We start from the raw sequence: 19342 nt of genomic DNA, 5'->3' as shown, positions 1-19342 counted from the left end.
GACGCGTAGGCTATCAAGAACACTCAGCTTCGAGATCTGAATTGCATATATATACATATATATATAAACGAAATAACAAAACTCTATGGAGAAGAGGTGATCCGATTCGCGTGGCGTGCCCCAGTGATCTAGCAATATCTGTCTAGGCCAAGGCTCATTGCTCCTAGTGCCGGGGCTTTTTACACGCTCGGTCATTATCATCACTCGAATGCGCTGTGCCAGCAGGTATTTCGTTAGTGCAAAATTGACTTATTTGAAAGCCATATAATCGGAAGCTTAACATAGTTTGTCCTATTATCAAAGATCCTCTGTTACTTTAACTCACTTACTTTCTGTTACTTAGTAAACACAGCAGACAGAATAATTAAACTGTCTAGTGTAAACTGATTCGAAAGTTTTTACGTATCTAATTCTCTCTATCGCATTTGTTTCAGTTAATACCGACATGTGACTGACGCTCATCATTAACCCGCAAATACGATTCAACAGCGTGTGGTGATTCAAGGAAATAATTAACTAGAGTTTCCGTTTTACAGACTCTACTCAAGTTTCTAATGTGCGTCTTGCTGCCGGCTGGCGTTTATGCAGTTTCGCGTTCAGCTTTACCGCTCTCGTGGGTTAGTGACATCGTTGTGGGGTGCGGAGCCAGACTTCTTCTTAGGTATTCACCTAAAGGATACCCAAGATGAGTGCAGCACCTATCAGTCACTTTAAAGATGCTTTTTGGGTAAGTGATATGTTGGCCTAGTCGGTAGGTGATTTCGACAACTGTTAACCTTATTCAGCTACACTTTATGTTTTATTTAAAGTTCGAACCACTTAATCTGCGGACTATTTTGGATTTTCCACTTTGACCGCTATATTCTGCCTAGGGTCATTTGTAGGGTTTTTTTGCAATTTAATGAATCACTTGATCAGACATTGCTTGTCAAGGCTGGTTTTAGCACTTCGAAGCTGAAGGTCCCCACTTAGACCACGGACCGTACCCCGGATCGCCGCATGCTGCCGGTGACGGTGGCCTATAGCCTTCTTTGTTATGTAAAGATTAGTCCCAGTCACCTCGTGAGTAGGTCATATCTCACTTACTCGCACAACTGTCACAAATCGCGTGCATGCACTAGGGTATATATTAAACGTAATAACGTGGCTTCTTTATGAACTTAGTGAAGATGCCATTGCTAACCGCATATCCATATCCATGTAATTATTCGCTCGGTAGAAGAAATCATTTCCACATAGAGCCATCAGCGGAAATGAAAAGCGACGTTCGATATCAACTTTTAGTACAATAAAGATAGTTAAGCTTCCGATAAACTATAACATGGTCATCAAAGAGCTCAATAGTACGGAAAGGTGGCGCTTTGCTATAAGCTCCAAAACGGTGACATGATGAATGGGTCTAAATAAAAAAATACCCCATATAACGATCCTTGGAGGGGCAAATAACTACGTAAGGTGACCTAGATGTGTGACAACTTCGTTTTTTTTGTTTTGTTTTGTTTGAGGTTTTGACGAACCGGAAAGTCCTCACACAGTTTATGCAAAAAATATTTTACGCCCAACATATAGCTCAATATTATCTTTATCGTATTAGAATTGTTAGAATTGGCGTAACGAGGCCTGGAAAGCGAACGGTCGACCGCGAAGAACTTCCGAAACGGGTAATGGGTCATTAATAATCGCTTCTATGACTGTCTTTTGCATTAGCATGACGCGTAGGCCACCAGATGGTGCAGCGAAGCTGCAGAAAGCCGAATAAATTAACTTTAATAGACAAACTTAGTTACTTTAAAAAGTTAGCGCCACTTAGAGGGAGAGACGTAAGGAGAGAGGAGGGAGAGTTGAGAAACATACTTATATTCTGGCTGTAAAAAATAATATTACTTTTTACTATATGAGAGAAACTGTTTAACTACCATTTATTTTTCTGTGTGGTGAACAATGTATGCAGGTCAAGTTAATTGTCGCTACGCGATTGTGGAAACGTCGTCAGTTTACAGGAATTAATACTAAAATAGCTGCTAAGTGTCCCTTAGCATTTTGTTGACCTCTGACATAAACTCTGGTAAAGGCTTCAAGACTCCGTCTCTTGAAACACAGGGCAGACCTGCATCGATCTATTCTAAGATTATGACAAACATCTGTCACAGTGATATCCTACCAGGAGTACATTAATAAGAGCCTTGTTTACGATGATAAGGTGATATATAGACAGGCGAAACTACGCTCAACTACCGACGTGAGTTCCTAGCAACGAAAACAATTAAATTTTATGAAAATATTCTCTGAATTCTTTATGTACCAAAAGTCGAAACTTACACTTTATTTTTGACAGATCAATTTTGTTTTTCTTATTAAAGTCCGTACTATTCTTTATTGCAACGGTCCATTAAGTTGGATCAAACACAGCTTCCTAGAGTTTTATTACACTGGCTCGGCACCAGAATAGGAAGGTGGAATGCAGCAATTAAATTTTGTTGGCATCAGTTCTTCAGTAACAGTTGTAGTGTCAGATTTTTTTAGGAAGTTTCTCGGGATCAAACCCATTCGAACCCACATAAAAACCGTTCTTCCTGAATTACACAACAGTACTATATTCCAGCGGAACTTCTTGAGCTATTTTATTCGAACATGCACCCGCCATATGTAACAGGCTGCCGCTATTCCGTACGTTGTTTTTGTTGGCGAAATCCCCGCGGTAGCATAGCGGCCAGGGCCCTGAATGGTCCTTCTGTATCCGTGTATAGATCCGGACAGTAAATGGCGAAACCAAAGAAAATTCAAACTGAAATCGCGACCGGACATAGGACAGGAGCTGACTGGAAGGTCGGAAACAGATGATATCATTTATTATAAGTCGATTAACATCGTGGTTCCCGTTGATGTCGCCGCTGTTGGTCTGCGGTCACAGCCTTCGTTGACAATCCTCGCCGCCGTATGCTTCTACCGGGGTTTAGCCATTGTACAAATAGCGGCGAACAGGTACCATTTCGGCTTCCGACCTTACCCGCTTCTTTCTCAATGATTTCGTTGATAGCAGTCAAATGCAGCGCCGTTGCTGACACAGGATGTGGCGTACACCCGTGCTCCCCTGTACTTACCCGTGGTCCAACGCGAAATGATTTCCTTTCAGCGATAAATCATACGGCAGCGAAGTTGACGCCGATGTTAACAACGGTAGGAGCGCACGTCTGCAAGCGGATAACGTTGTGACGCATTAGCCAGTTTCGTACGTGGTAGACAGATCATCGCTTCAGTCGCCAGCCCATAATCGTGTGCCGTCGTGGCAGATGTTGAACGTGCCGCACCTCTGCAGATCGATGTAGCTGCCCACGGTACATAGGAATTGAAAGAGAACGTGGAAGAAACGGAAACCCTTTCATCTAGCGATATGCCGGCTAGAGACGTGCTGAACAATATTAGTTTTCCGTTTTTCTTTTCTTTAGTTCTTCTTTTTTTTTACTTTAAGGTGGCGCCACTGGTTGCATTGCCTAATATATGACGAACAGCGTCATTTGCTGCACCTAGAATAGTAAACGACTATACGAGCTATGGCGAGATTTGTGCCGCATTGTATTATATAACTATGTTGTGTCGATGGCGTATTATGTTTACTACGTGTATCGCTATTATCTGCTGTGAGACATATCCGCATATTGGTCAACCTATTAAACATCTTTTCGCTCCGATAATTGTATACGGGTATCTGTTATATGTAGTTAGTAACGGTAATTGTTTGATACTTTTTGTACGTTTCTTTTCTCACGACCAAGATATATTGGACTTGATATCCTAGTAAGCCTCAGCGCTGCCGACGTCAGCAAATAGCTAACGGCAGCAGCGACAATCCCGCCAAGGAAAAGTGACAGCTTTGTTTGAGACAAGATTCTCGTCTCTCCATTCCTCGCAGCGCAGTGCGACAAACCAGATATTAGACGACTCCATCTAAATGTCTCAATAGGTCCCTTTCGTGCAAAAACGCCACTGTTAATTTTTGCGTAGCCTCGGCTGTTATTGTTATCGGCGGAATGGGAATTGCCCCCGCCGCTGTCGCTGCCATCGATCGCAGATGTAAGGAGTAAAAAAGGCAGAGGCCGTTGGCAGGCAACTTTCAGCAGTAATCTGTACATGAATAGAGCAAATCGATAGGGGGTGTCCCGCCACACGGTACGCGTACACCCGGGAAAAGGGGGCGGAAACAGGATGGTAGAGAAGTGCGAATTGTATGACGATCCGTCATAAGCTGCGTATGATACGTGTTTCAACGCAAGATACAAAGCGTTCAGCCCAGTCTTTGCGTTTTGTCTAGCAACAATTAATCAGGTGACCAGCTGCACCGAAGGAGTTGGCATTCGTTCGATTGCATAAGCCGATAGCTGCATCGGCGTCTACGGTAGATCCGTCGAAGCCAAGAAATAATTTGTAGCAACAAAGAGATTTTCCTGCCCCTGCATGTGCTTCTGCTGTGAACGGTAGTTTCCTCTGATTCATACTCTGGAGGGACCAGCTGTTGGAAGTGTGATTCGTTGGCATTAGTTAGTTTAATTACAATACTATAGGACGACAAAAAATTGCCCATTCAGATAACCCGATTCAGTTGTCGAATGGGTGATCTGTTGTCAAATCACGAACCTTTTAGGGCGGTTTATTCTATTGTATTGTGTTTAGCTGAAGGCTTTTATATCCAACTATATAACAAGTGCTAACATCATATGATTATTGTGACCCGTTGATAAGTGATCGATGCCAATGCTTGCGCGATATCATTCCAGCCACGCGACGATACTGCGTATGCAGACGGATCGAAATAGTGTTACAGACAGTGGTGAAAATAATCGTTACATATGTGAATGGCATCGCATCTATCGACCGTGGTAGTCGATAACATTTAAAAGTAGCCTCATCGTGCGTTTTTCCCGTTGCCGGCTGGTCACTGCTTAAACGGACGGTATCATCACCTACCATGAAAATCAGCCTAGTCTGAGGAAGGGCCATGTTATTTAGTGCTGAATGCGTACGTATATTGCGATACGGTAACGTTTGGCGCGTCACGAACAAAGCTAAACTATACGACGTACATATGGAGACGTGTAGGCATTATGGGATGATGCAATAGTAACGTTAACTCACTTTAACGTACTCACCTACTCGGGCTGTAATGAGATAGGCTAGGTTACTAATTAACTAGACCTATAATTACTTAAATAACTTACAATTAACTAGAAAGAGTTAATTTTTCTTGGGCGGCCGTCTGACGCAGCGCCTAACGACAGTAGCACCGAAAGCAAAGCTCAAAACATTGTCATATCTCAAATTTTACGTCCAATATTATGCCCACGTAGATGTAGGGCAACACAGGTTTTAAACTGCGTAGGGCTATGTTTGTGATTGCCGACTAAATACTATACCGATTTTTTTAACTCTCTAATGTTACGTATAACGAACACGCTAACAATAGGTAATTACAAATATAAAAAAAAAAATTAATTGCAACGTTTGGAATTCATACTACTAAGGAGTTAATGGCCCAGCAATATTTTCCTGATTTCCGCTGTATTAAAGACACTATTGGCACTATGACCATCGTGAGTGCTCACTATTTATGAGAGAGATGTCTATTATTAAAAGTTTCTCTCACAGTCGTAGAATCGGCATTGTACGTATCGCTTTTGTATTGATATGATACTTTGCGTCTTAATATCGTATGTTAAACAACACTATAATCGATACTGTTTTAAGGATCGATTCTAATTAGGAATACTTTAGGTAGATCCCGAAGACTCGATTGCTGCCATTATGTAGAACGATCGACTTAAGATTTCATTGGTATCTTCGCTAGCAGCTATTGATCATCGTTTCATAAATCACTGTACCCTTCCTATTCTACTCATAGTATGAATTTTTTAAACGCAAAGCTGGTTCCAGTTCTGTATAAGAACTAATCTTGCCTGAAAAACGAAAACGCCTATATCCCATAAATGCTGTTAGCATCACGCATAAGTTCTGTGAACTCGCGTCTATTTTTGTCCAATATGGTTTCTATTGAACAAGTTAACAATTGATACTGATTCATATTTCGAACTCTTGTTGTATTGCGAGTTGCTGAGAACGTACTGTTGATCGTCCAACGGTTATTTATTCAGCCGACGTATTACGGCGGCTAAGCTTTAACGTTCTCCATTGTCTCCCACTGTTTGTAAGCCATTCAGCTGGTCTGCAATATGCTGCCGATATAATAGGATAGTATACTGTATAAGTAAATTTAAGTAAAAATAAGCGTTAGAAATCTCTGATATGTTTGTCGTCGTTTGTGACGCAGTCGTAGCCACTGAGATTGTGCCGCACGAAACTTAGCATTATATGCGCGGGTGATTTCGCATCTGTTTTTTTTTCTTAGAATTCTTCAATCTCCTAAATCTCTGAAAGTCCTCATTTTATGGAACTAGTACGATTATTACTAGAAAAAATTTGCTGCAAGTTTGACGTTATGTTCTAGAATGGTCTTTCAGATATATGATTAAGTAATAAAAAGAGCTCTGGGAAGCGATTTAAAATATTTTGAACCTCAAAGCGGCTTACCGTTGCGTGAAGCCTTTGCAGTAAAGCTGATAATGACTAAGAAGACTGTTCGCAGTCAGTCTTCTTTTTTCTTACTCATCAGCCAAAACCTTAAACGAACTTATCATCTGCACTGAGTATCTGTACCTATAATATACACCTATACTTGAAGGGCTAATATTTATATTTCTGTACCAATGAGTTTCTATTATGATTGACATACAGACGAATATGTATACAATTTTTTTTGTATTTTGCCGGTTTTCTCATAGAACATTTTGGTGAGAGTTTCGTTCGCTTGAAGTTAGATTTCACCCAGAACCAACACGCATGGGTACGTCTAAAAATATAAGAATCGAACACACAAATGTGTAGCGTACCTCACATTACATTTCGAGTCATCTTATGTAGCCCAAGAACGTGTAAAAAAATATGAATAGTAGCGCCTGACAAATGTATATCTTACGTATTTTGTAAAGTGTTTCTTTCAGGTGATGTAATAACTTTCAGATGACTGGAACGGGTACTTCATTTTAAAGCATTTTTAAAATATTGGAGTCCGTAAGCGTGGATTGGAGCCCGCTGAAAAATTGCCACACACACACATTAGAAAGGAAAGGAAAAGAACAGAAAAATCACCCGCTGCAGCACGTTGCGAACCTATATAGAAGTTTGTCTACGCTGTTTTGTGATAACCGTACTTGAAGTATATATAAGGCCACAGGATCGAATATTTCGCATAGGTAACCGCCAATCAGCTACCTTTCGAACTAAACAACACTTGATTTAACTGATTCTGATGGCCTTGTTTAGTGTTAAGCAAATCGCATACGCAAACACTAATGGAAAATCCCTCAAAATCAATTATACATGCTTGTTGAGCGCATGTGCAAGGCGCTTCCACAGTCTGTCGTTTTTTTTTGAATTGCCCGCCTCCTCCCTCCCTACCCGCTTCAAGAAGAACTTCTTTTTTGGAAAGCAGCAATTGAATGCTGCGTTGATCTCTCTTTCCCTCCTGTTTTTTTTTTTAGTTGTGCCTTCTCGGTCATGAATTTACACTGGGTCAGCATCGACGACAATAATAGCAAACACCTGGCAAGTAGCACCATGAATATGGCATTAAAAAGCAAAATAAAAGACGTTATCACGAAGTCACAGGTGCAGCGGATACGGCGTTAGTGCATCGTGCTTCTGGTAACAATGTAACATATTTGTTTTACTAAGCTTGGCTCACAGCGAATGGCAACCAGCGATGGGAAAAAGAATTTTCCTTTTAGCGACGTATGAAACGACATAAGCCAGGAGCTTCAAGCTGGGGTTTTATGATGCTGATGTTGCTAGGGCGTAAAAGAGAGAAACGAGGGTATAAGATCAATATGACAGTTGAAAATCAGTCGAATCAGCCGATAATTAGCTTGAATTATTGGAGTTAGCTTTGAACTTGGTTCAGTAGTATTTTTTTTTGTCGTCAAGAGCTCGCTGTCGTTTGTTTTGTCGCCAACATAAAAAAGCGCCGAGGAAATGGATAGTACGAAAGAAAAACGTGTTGAATAAATGAGCATACACATTTTGGGACATGGAGCCTTTTGAGTAATATATAAACATGTGTATATATTATAGTGTATGAAGCTTACGAACGAATATGCAATGGAGATTTACATCTGAATAATCGTTCTTTAAAGCGTGGGTGGTAATCGTACTTCGTGGCTTTTAGGCTGGCTACTTTACGTATTGTGTTGTATGGCTGACTAACTGAAAGCTACTTTACAATTAAGTAAAAGAATGTGCATTTTTGGGCTTCTTATTCCTTTTTTATTCCTCTGATCTTAAGCATGGGAACGCTTATTGTAGATATCTATCTTTCGTTATACCTAAATAGTTATATAGAATAATACTGAATATTTTTAATCCTTAGCTTTATATAAGTGATCCACGTACCTGATGTTCCAAGTATTGTCTATGCTTAGCAGTTCTTACACTAAATATAAGCCCAATAGAAAACTGCTGGACTAAAGTTGAAGATTAACATTCTGTTATTCTTTTTAGGAGATGGCCTATCATGGCACACTTGCGTTCAACTTTTTGATTTTTGGATCCTCTAGGAAAAAGTGAAGTCAACTATCTGACAGGTGATCTTAAAGCTTTTTTAAGACTGTTGAACGTCCCTACATGGTTTTAGCTTTTGACACTTTTTCCTCCTCTATCAGCAAACCATCCTCGATCTTTGAGCTGAGACCATCGCTGCTAAGACACTGGCTTATTCATGGCGGTGCTTACCAGTTGACATTGTATTTAGCCCCCCGCGTTAGCCTCCGCAGCAAATCAAATTTAGCGTCAGCACTTACATAGCAAGAATATCACAGGCATTTCCCGCAAATTGCACTAGGCAGCTGTGACCTGCAGATCCAACTTCTCCTGGCCGGGCTACAACGAAATTCAATCAATTTTACTCCCAGCCGACGTGTGTTCTATCATGGCTTCGTGAGTGGCATCGTACCAAGGAACAATCCATTGGACTATGTGGCTTTCTTATATATTCATTGATTTTTCGACCCGCAATAGCCAAACGATGTGGCTCTCTGAATACCTGTGTATAAGTAGACGAAGAAACGCTACAGATACATCGGCTCTCTTGCGCTGTTGCTTGTGCTGTCCGGCGTTTGAGCCTGGACGCGTCTCTGACGCTACCGCAGCTAGACAGCCGCATTAACATCATTCATTATGGTGTCCTTTCTATCATTGTTGACTTCGCGTTGTAAATGTGGTTCAAATTTGTGTTTAAGGTCACATTTAACGCTCGGCTGGCTGGCTGGCTGGCTAACTAGTCGCGTAAGTTAGCGCTGTAAATTAGCGTATATGCGTGCGCCCCATAATTCGGGTAGATTAGGGGGCACAGTATACAATAAAATGACGCAAATATGCTCAAATTATAATATATGCTTAATGAAACAAATAAACCTTAGGAAAAACATATATATACATATAAAAACTTTGTACAGCCTGTTACGATCAGCTAGCATCAAGCCGGCACGATAAACAAAAAGAAATGAAAATCTTTAAATAAAATGCCACAGTGGCAAATTTAAAAATAGGTAAATCGTATTCGTATCAGTTATTTCTCGGGTTCGTTTTGTCATTAGACGCTGCGTTGTCCGAAAATATCTTTCCGAGTTTTTCACTACTCCGATATTTGTTCACTGCTGTATGCGTATGATCTGCCGAACGTGCCAAGTTAGCAATGTTCCCTTTCGTTTTGCTGCCACTACCGCTAATAACAACAATAGACAAAACTAGTTTAATGCAACCCTAAGGCTAATCCAAATATTTCACCCTTGTTCATGCCGTGCGCTAACATCTGAATGGTATCTAGTATCCTCGCCGACCAGGCCGCCACCCCTCGTCAGTATGTAAATTGTGAATCTTTCTTTCTCGACAATAACAAATCGCTCCAACTACGAAGAATAAATGCAGCTGTCTTCACTAATAAATAATAGCTGTTGTTCTAATTTTACTCTTTATTTATATTTTATTTATCGTTACAACTGCGGCGATCGTGGCGCCATCTTTCGAAGGCCTTCGTATTATTGTGTCTAAGTGCTGAGTTCGGCACCTCCGACGGGTAGACGGAGACCGCAATGGTGGCGGTTTATATAAATGCTAGAAGGTGTCGCTTGGTCGAACTTGGAAAATGGCGAAATGACGATCGGTTGCTAGTTGTTTGCCTACTTTCTGAAGTTTGCCTCAGCGAGGGCTTCAACTGATATCAGATACCATGAGAAAAGATTTCATTTTCTTATTACACACAAACCGCACGTCGCACCAAGGCACTTGCGACAGGGTGCTTAAAGCAACGACTTCAGCAGAGCTCCAACAACGACTTTAAGAAAAGTCTAGTACGTTCCGTTACCCAATCGCCGAACTGACAAATACGAGCTTATTCGTCTAGCCGTCGCAGCAGCAACGACGACCTATGCCGTTCCGTCTAGGTGTTCTGCAAAACATATAAAACAGGTCTTTTCTCGTTAAAGGAGAAACGGCCGCAATTCACTTCAGATAATCGTTTATTAGTCTGCGATTGGCATAAGACCTTTTATATATCAGTGAACTTTGTTCTAGGCTGTTTCGTCGGAGGAATTGCTTAGAGTCGTGCCTCGTTCGATTCAACTTTGACAATGAAAAATTCTTAAAGCTAAGCCCTTCCGTAAGGAGTCTTATGCTCGCCAAAAACTGTGCTAGAAATTTTGGTTTTGTAACCACAGATTCAATTTAGCTACACATTCATGCTTTGTAACGGCACTCATTAATAGACAGATAATTGCGACGGTTGACGCGAGATAATACGTCAAAAATGTGTACTATACAACATTTCAGCTACTTAGGGACAACTAAATCAGGTACGCAACCTAATATGTTTGATCGATAAAATAATTATCGGCTCATCCGTCCTACAATGTCGAAACTTGCAAGCTTCGTTACGCTACGTTAACTTAATAAAGTACAGGCCTTTAGACGGTCGTGTTTTCCGCAGCGTCTTCATTTGGTCTAGCACTGGGCGACTATGTGGTGAGCACAAATGCGGAATCGTGTAATACGGCATTTTTCATTATACCAAGTAAGTGCGGTTACATTATCGAATACCCGGTCGTATTTTTGATATTCTATTTGCTGTATTATCAGATGTTTTTTATGTCACGATTTCGTCACAGTTCAATCGGTGACAGTGGCGCAGATACAAAACGTTGTCATCCTTTGCCAGAACTTCACTACAATAGTAAAGCCCTGTTATGAACCAAGGGATCACTATATCTCTAAAAATGTTGAAAAAATGTCAGTTAAACTAAGCAATGCCATAGTTAAAATATCTTGGCATTATAAAGTTGTTGTCTGCGCGCGAATCTTACATTTGCCTGTATCAAGCTTACATGCAGATGACGTTAGTCTACCGTGGCCAACAGAGAAATGGGCGCGAATGACTCGAACCGAAATACTTAATAAATCGGTATATGATATCCTATGTTTACAGTGTAGACTGACGTACTCGTCCGTACATGTCTAGATATCTACGCATCCGACACGAAAAAATAGATGGATATATTTATTCTAGCTTTTAAGGCTAACCGGTTTATTTTTTTACCCTGACGAACTTTTTCGCTAGTATTTGCAGAGCTCAATCATCTAGAACTAATTGACAATCGTTATTCTCTACAACGATTATTCTGTCATATATCAACTGTAATGAAAGAATATAGCATCGAAGATATGTGTTCACAAACAGAAAGACAAAACAGAAAGAAATACCGCAACAGGTTGCTTACAGCCACCTCCATGTTTCGAGTTTTACGTCCGATATCACCATTACGCATTTCATGACGGCTAGCCCCCAATACGAAACGAACCGTGTGTTTATGCTCGGGTTCGAACCGAGATCACAACGTGGCAGGCAAGTACGTTACCCACTAAGCTAGCACGGGGTACCTACAGCCACCAGCCGGTGATGTAGTCGCAAGGCAATACTGTTGACGCTTTTTTATGCTTAGGCAATAGACGTGTTATTGTTCTAAAATCAACAATTGACTTTATTCGGACTGCTTCATGCCCATAGTGATGATACCATAGCTCTGCTGTTGCTACCGGTTTCAAATGAATCTTAATGAAATACGGTGAATCTTTTTGTCTTGTGCTGATGGTATCAGCGGAATTATGTTTTACGTTCAATAAGCGCCATTATTCGGTGCTTCCTGTTCTTCACAACATCAAAAAAGCAGCAGAATACACGGCATTTGGGGTTGCATCAGTCTGTACACGTCCGACTTTAACGGCTGACGAACGACTACAGCAAGAAGTTTTCAGATGCAGTTGATACGTGAAAATTTGTGGCATAGCTTGTACTGGATAAGCTATCAGGTATTGGAACATCATTTAACAGTACTGTACATGCGGGCGTTACCTAGAACAGATGGTCCTATTGACTCTGCGCAGGTAGGACTGATAGCGTCAGCCAAGCTAACGAGACAGAAAAACAAATACAATAGCAGGAAATTAAATCATGGCATTAACAAGAGTGTCAAATATGACCTGAAAACTCGAAGCGTGTAGAAGAGCTACAGGCCGGTCTACCTAATGCGGCGGTCGACAGGAAGAGATAACGAAAACATGGTAAAAGGGTCAACCAGTTTTTTTTACCGTAAAGCCAGTGCTAATTTTAGGTGGATCGCAGAAAAAGTGAACTATCAACGTAAATGCTAGTTAAACAACAAAAGAAATGAACAGTAGCAAATATATTGTCCCAGCGATGTGTTATTCGTGTATTATCATCCTAATCTAAGAGCGAGTCTCAGTGGAGATCTCCCATGCCCACAACGGTTCCATAGGATAACCTGTCAGTCGTCAAAACCTGATGCCAATGGGTGTTTCTTTAGAGGGAGACTTTAAAAGCAACGTCTATGCTCGAATATAAACAGTGTTACGGAACTACGAAGCGACAGTTGAGCGAAAATTACCCCATAAAACTCACGGAATCGTTTGTTGATGTTTGTCAATGGATACCTTACTTATATCAGCGGTTTAATTGACAACAGCTGGTATTTGTAACTTTCTAAGCTTCTGCGATAGAAGAAAAAAGAGTAGTTCTACGTAGATTATCCTTAAATTTAATTACTAATTGTATCTGAGTAAAAACTGGACTTGCAATCATTCAAACCGCTAATACATTTTTCTTTCGGGACAGTCTGCCTAAATGGTGAAAGCACTGTAGTGCAAATAAGTTTTTTTTAAAAAGTTTTTTAAAGAAGAAATTTTGAATTGAGACTAGAAAAACATTTCAAGAACTCGAGCGTTGCGAGCTTAACAACCGTTTTTTTTTAACATTGTGGCTCCTATAACTATTTTATCATTAAGTGTCTTTAACTTAAGCCAATATTAATATTGTCGAGATATACACGCAGAAGAAAACAGCTGATGAATCTATGATTTCGCCATAACTAAGCTCACCTGCAACGTGCCGCCACTTCTATGAAAAGTATTATGTTTGTTTATTACTGTATTCTGTATGCATGCACGACTAATTGTACGTTATAGAATTAAAGCACGTCGCCATCTAGACACGTGCTGAAGGAACAGGACCTGCGCGATGCGGTATCCTAGCAAATTTGTTTAGCTTCTAAGTTGGTTTAGCGGTTATATACATATATAAAACTAAAGATAACCTTTTTTTTTTGTAAAATGTATAGATGATTACATATGTAAAGCGAGAAAAGCAGAAATAAATGAAAATAGCGAAGAGTAGCAGAGCAACCTAATATAATAATAGTAACAACCTTTCGACTTTTACGTCGACGGCACGTTCATCTTGGTTCACCCTTCGTGCGTCGCATCTGTCTCCTGCAAAGAAATGTCGACAGCCATGCTGGTCGGTACCCGTACATAGAGGGAGCTAGTTCACGATAATTACAGGTGGCGTTCGAGTTGTTCGTCTGCTCGATAGTTGTCAATGCCATTACCCTGAGCTAACTAATTTAAGCTAGCATATTGTACAAACGATGGGAATTACGTTCGTATCTACGCTGACGAAAACAGTGAAGTGGGTTCAGTGAGCGTCTATGCGGTCAGATGTTTCATGGAGGTACCAAGAACGAAATTAAGATACTGGTAATTCAAAAAACATGCACTTAAAACTTGTAAATAATTCCAGTGTGGACGAACTTTTTTTATCCTGATCGGATAGTCGGGGGGTAAAAGACAACGCTTCAAGTATATTTTTATCTTATGCACGTAATAAAAGTATCCAAGCATACATAGAGGATAGCTGATAACAAGAAAACGTTATTCCTTAATATCGGCTGGCGTTCCTCTGTGCTTCATGTTCAGATTTCTTTGTCTCCTTTTGAAGCTACTTTGCATGATTATAAGCATTGATGACACGTCTGTCCTATTCGAGATAGATTTGAACACAGAAGCGAAGGCAGAATTAATAAGTCCATAGAACGTTACGAAAATTTTGAACGTTTGTAAAGTGAAACTTTTTATCCTTTAATCAGTCCAGGTAATTTTTTTCATTGAAGATAGTAATGTACTTTTGGATAGTTCGCCCCTAGTTTGTTTTTCATCAGTGGATCGTTATGAAAGACGTGAGATAGTTAAAATAAAAAAACTTGGGTACGGTTGAATAAATCACAGTTGCGGCAACAGTGGCAGATGCTTGTCTCGCCTCTGCAGTGATTTACCTTCCAACAGAAACGGGATTTACATCAGGACAGTTACAAGATGGTTCAGTTCCGGTGATGCCTATCGTTGCTGTAGTTAACGTTTTAGATGCCCGATTCCAGTCAAACAATTTGACCGCTTGGTGTCAGGCAGTCATTGCGCTCGATCGTCGCCTTTTTCCTTTTTTACGCGATACGTGGGAGTGGTGGAGTTACAGGATTCATCACTGCGTAAGAGACTTGATCGAGCAAAAAACTCGCATTTCGGATGACTGATCCCGTACTTTGACGATCACAATTTGTTTACGCTAACCTTTTTTTTGCTGCAATTCACTTCCGTCCTCGTTACTGTTCATAACGGAGCGGACATCTAATTAACGGTTGAGGTAATGTCATCATGAGGGCCTCGACGCTCGGTTACAGCGGCGCACCCGATGGCCAGTCAGCTCTGCTGTAATATGTCACCCCGCCTATCGCAACAATCACACAATAGTTAAATCATAATAGGTAAATATAATGAAGCGTTCGTTAACGGTCACCGATGACGCTATTCGCTGAAAACGAGTTACTTTCATAGTTAGCCTGCAAATCAATCAGTAACCCCATTTAGCACTGAGTCGACTCTCGCTGCACGCGGTACGGCCAGTGAATGGAAAATGGAGGTCAACCCGTCACCAATTCTATGGCATGAACAGGGTAGCTACTTAATAAATTACTGAAACGGTACGTGCCGAGAATGTCGTCATCATCAGCAATAACAAGGTGCGAATCTAACAGCATTATTATATTTGTTAATAATCTTGCGATGCGTCAGTCTCTTTATAGGATATGTGTTTTATTTTTTTGTTTTTAGACATTTAGTCCGTCATCATAGTTAGTTTCTTTGTTTTTGCTCCTTTTTGTTTTTTTTTCTCAGTTGTCGTCAGTGAAGTGACAGTTTGGGTCGCGGTGAATTACCGAAGTACAAATACGGTTTATGGTCGATCTTTTTTTATGTAGTAATCGACTTTGTAGTAATACTAGCTTTGCGTTCCATCAATCCAGTACTAGCATCTAGCGAATTGTTTTAACGGTAAATTATATATAGACCTTATAAATTGAAAAGCTGCTAAGAAGTCCTCGGTTCGCCACCCAGTACTATCAGCAATATCATTACCTTTGATTAATCATCTATCAATCAAGTTCCCTTGTAACCGTGTTGTTTTACCTTTTGCATAAACATCAGTTCCCGTCGTATACATTCATTATAAATCTATGATAAAGTGTATAAATCGACCGAGAGAATGAGCGAATCATCTCAATTCAGTCAAATTGTTACGTACTTTTAATCAATCCATAAATCATCACTCCGACCGAAACTCAGTATCGTACCATCGATATCACCTCGATCACATTGACATCTTCATGATGGCGACAATACAGAAATCGAATGCTTATTGGTCTTTCCCGCCGACCTCGATATGTCGGCTATTTAAGATTTGGGATCAGAACCGTCACAGTTCATTCTCATCATGGTACAGTAGATAGATGTCTCAGTTGAGGCAAATAATTGTCCATGCCCGCTTAGCTCTTTACGACCACAGTTACTTTTGGCGTCTAATACTGGCGCCCGTGTCCTGACGATTACCACGTCACCCATTCAAGTTTGACATCGTTGATTCGCCCTTTAACCTTTAGGGTCCCCCGGTTGATCGGCGCATCGTTCAAGTTTGCGGAAGGGAGATATTAAAAACAGGCTGTGCAATAAAATGACTCGCTAAATCTACGATAATGTTGGACAGCGCGGCATAACAGAGACTGCAGTAGATACTGGTAGATACGTGTGTGGGTGTAGACAAGTAGAATGACTAAAAAAAATTGCTGACGACGTTTGCTGTTCAGGCTGTTGAAATATCGTAAATTGATTTTTTTTTTCCTTCGACTCAGTGTCAAGTCGAGGGGTTGTGCTGTTGCAGCACTTGATTTCAAGCAAATCCTACGGCATAATGATAGTAGCTTGACGGCAATGGTCAGAACGTAAGTAGCGTCAATCGCTGAACATCGACTACTGCAATCCTGTCTAGTTTAACTCGTCGCGGATTTGATAGAAAACCTTTGGTGATCAAAATAGTAGCTTTCTGTGGCCTACTTTACTAAGCAAGCGATAGGACGTAGCGATGACAAAGATAGGTAAGGATATGTTGTGTGGTCGTGGTAACGTGACAAACGATCGAAGATGTCAACTAACTCAGCTTGTATCTCTCGAGAAGTTGATTTAGTAAAAGAAGATAAACTTGATAGATAGAGAAGCAAACTGTAAACGGATAAAGTTTAAATTGGCAGAACAAAACTGTTACGTAGAAGTATTTCTATTAGCTGAGTCAAACACGTTCAGAGGGCTCAGAAGCTGGCGCTTTTTGCCTGAAGCTTTGGCTTTTATTTTTTTTTATTAGTACTCTATTTTTGGTTTCGCATTTTAGTCAAAGGCATGAAAAAGTTTTTCCGGCCAGCATCGTCACACACCCTGCACTCGTTTGTCAGTCTTCTCCACAACACAACGAAGAGTGCATCTAGTATAACATCGTGGTATACCCATTAGCTTCGACTCTGTCAAGAGATATCGCAACGGTGTACAAATAATAAGAGCAAGCGTACCGAATACCGGAACAGTGAGATTATATATACACACACACACACGGTGTAACTCCACATAGTATCGACGAATTGCGGACGGGATTTGTAGATTTATCTGCAGAAAAATGTTGGTACCTCGTCAAAATACTAACTAACCATAAAATTAAATTCATTGATATGTTCCGTCTTGCTGTCGATAGAGTTGTTTTTTTTTACATGTTTAGTTTGCTTTTTAACAGTAGGGTAAACGGATGACGGATGTTTCTTCTTATCCTACATCAGCAACTGCACAGTTTTCGTATATGAATCATCTGCGTCTGCCTGCGAAATGTTTTCTCGCGGATTCTACCGCAGTCAATCGAGTAGATTGGATCGTCCGAAAATTTATTTAGTTTAGGCATTTGTCTGACGACGATAGTGCTGATGATTACGCCGTCATAGTCGATTCTCTTGCTCTCGTCCGGATTGCGCTGTTGCTGATTTGAGATATTCCCAGAAGGCTATCAGGAGGCACAAAGTTTAAAAGATAAGATCCTTAGTTTTTGCCTACTTAGTCAATTAAACTAAGGCCTATGAAATCGCCAGCAAACAAAACAACATATCAATTTGCTAATAACATGGATTCGTCACATATACGGATGCTGGTGCATAGTTGTTGTTGACCTTGGCAGTAGGGTGGATAATGATAGGCTTCAGTAAAAGCGTATTTTGAAAATTCAAAGGGCATCTGCTAACTGCACTGGTAGAATAACGTCGTAGAGAAAAACGTGAAATAACAAAACTGAAGACAACAGCAGGCGAATCATATATGGACAGCCTAATAAGCCCCATTTTCAGTGACCGAACACCTAACGAAATGGGTCGACTTTGAGCTCCTTCTTATCTAAATAGCATTGCACCAAAACGATGTGTTGTCAGACATTCGGGAAATTCTAGTGCAACAAAACCACCGTATAACCATTCGAAGATTGTGTCCTGTAGTAGATACAAGACCAAAAAGCCTTCCTACGTCTCTAACAATATCGAATCAGCGAATCCAACAGTATATTTTTTTATTTAACTTTTCATTCAAGTACACCATGTATATAAACAACAGATGTTCTATGCGACCGTGTATGTACCAAACATCCATAATACACTAACTGCAAAAGATTTTCCTTGCTTCGATTTGAGTCCGGCGAAGCCCAACGTACAATGCCGAACAGCGGCATTGAAAAAGTACAACGCGCTTCTATACCTCGATTGTTTTCACTAGAATTATGAGGTGCAGTTTGGTCGTCGGTGATCCAAATACATTTGGTCACGACGGAATAGTACATTTATAGTAAAATACACGGCACTGTCTAGACACTGGACGATTCAAAGCGAAATTTTCGTTTTCTTGCAGCTCAGTTCTACACAGAATTTCTGCGCAGAATTGAGCTGCACGGAACTTCGTCTAGGGCCGTCACTGGAAAAAGCCTCGACGGTACTCATAGGAACGCTTTTAACTTTTACCGTTTGCGATGGTAGTAGTACCCTGACATAGTGAAGAAGTAACGCAGATGGATGCCTACGTGTGCGCTTAGTATGCACACGTTACGATTGTGCCTTGAGGCCGGCTTAGCCGTTCGGCGAATAGACGCATTGGGTGGGACTTGTTAGGCCATTCCGCGTTGCAGAATCTTTCTAACTTCGCATACCCTCGTCACGACTATGGGAGTATGGGATATGTGTATTCTGTGCCAGATCTATCTGTGATCGCCTAAGGCTGCGTTAGCGTGGTAAGTAAGCGGCTCGGTAATAGCTTGACGGGTGCTTCATCAGGTTCTAAATGGAGTAGGGCAACTGTTGGGAGGTGAGTCGATCGAATAGCAATTGGGTCCCTCTGCACAATACATTGATTAGCCATAAAAGATGTTTGGTTGGGTAGTGTATGTGCGCCTTCGCAAGAACTCCATATAGCGTTGAATTGGTGTTAAAAATAGAGG

General features: G+C 40.8%; 1 protein-coding gene across 3 annotated transcripts in view; it reads left to right on the top strand.

Moving 5' to 3' along the window:
* Window positions 1–19342, top strand: part of Nost (Nostrin) — a 48460-nt gene that overhangs the window by 5617 nt on the left and 23501 nt on the right. Inside the window, exons 1-2 of one of the 3 annotated variants that reach the window (XM_022843370.2) lie at window positions 4324–4472; window positions 4773–5014. In XM_022843370.2, the coding sequence (XP_022699105.1) occupies window positions 4994–5014 (21 nt within the window). In that variant the 5' untranslated portion in view covers window positions 4324–4472; window positions 4773–4993. Of the gene's footprint in view, window positions 1–434; window positions 728–4323; window positions 4473–4772; window positions 5015–14055; window positions 14206–19342 lie in introns of those variants that run through there. The other 2 variants (XM_022843365.2, XM_022843367.2) reach the window with 2 other exon arrangements.

The sequence above is a fragment of the Varroa jacobsoni genome, unplaced genomic scaffold, assembly GCF_002532875.2.
Source record: "Varroa jacobsoni isolate VJ856 unplaced genomic scaffold, vjacob_1.0 scaffold_1060, whole genome shotgun sequence".
In the NCBI taxonomy this organism is placed as follows: domain Eukaryota; kingdom Metazoa; phylum Arthropoda; class Arachnida; order Mesostigmata; family Varroidae; genus Varroa; species Varroa jacobsoni.
The sequence above is the reverse complement of the archived record's forward strand: the minus strand, read 5'-3'. Positions and strand labels throughout refer to the sequence as shown.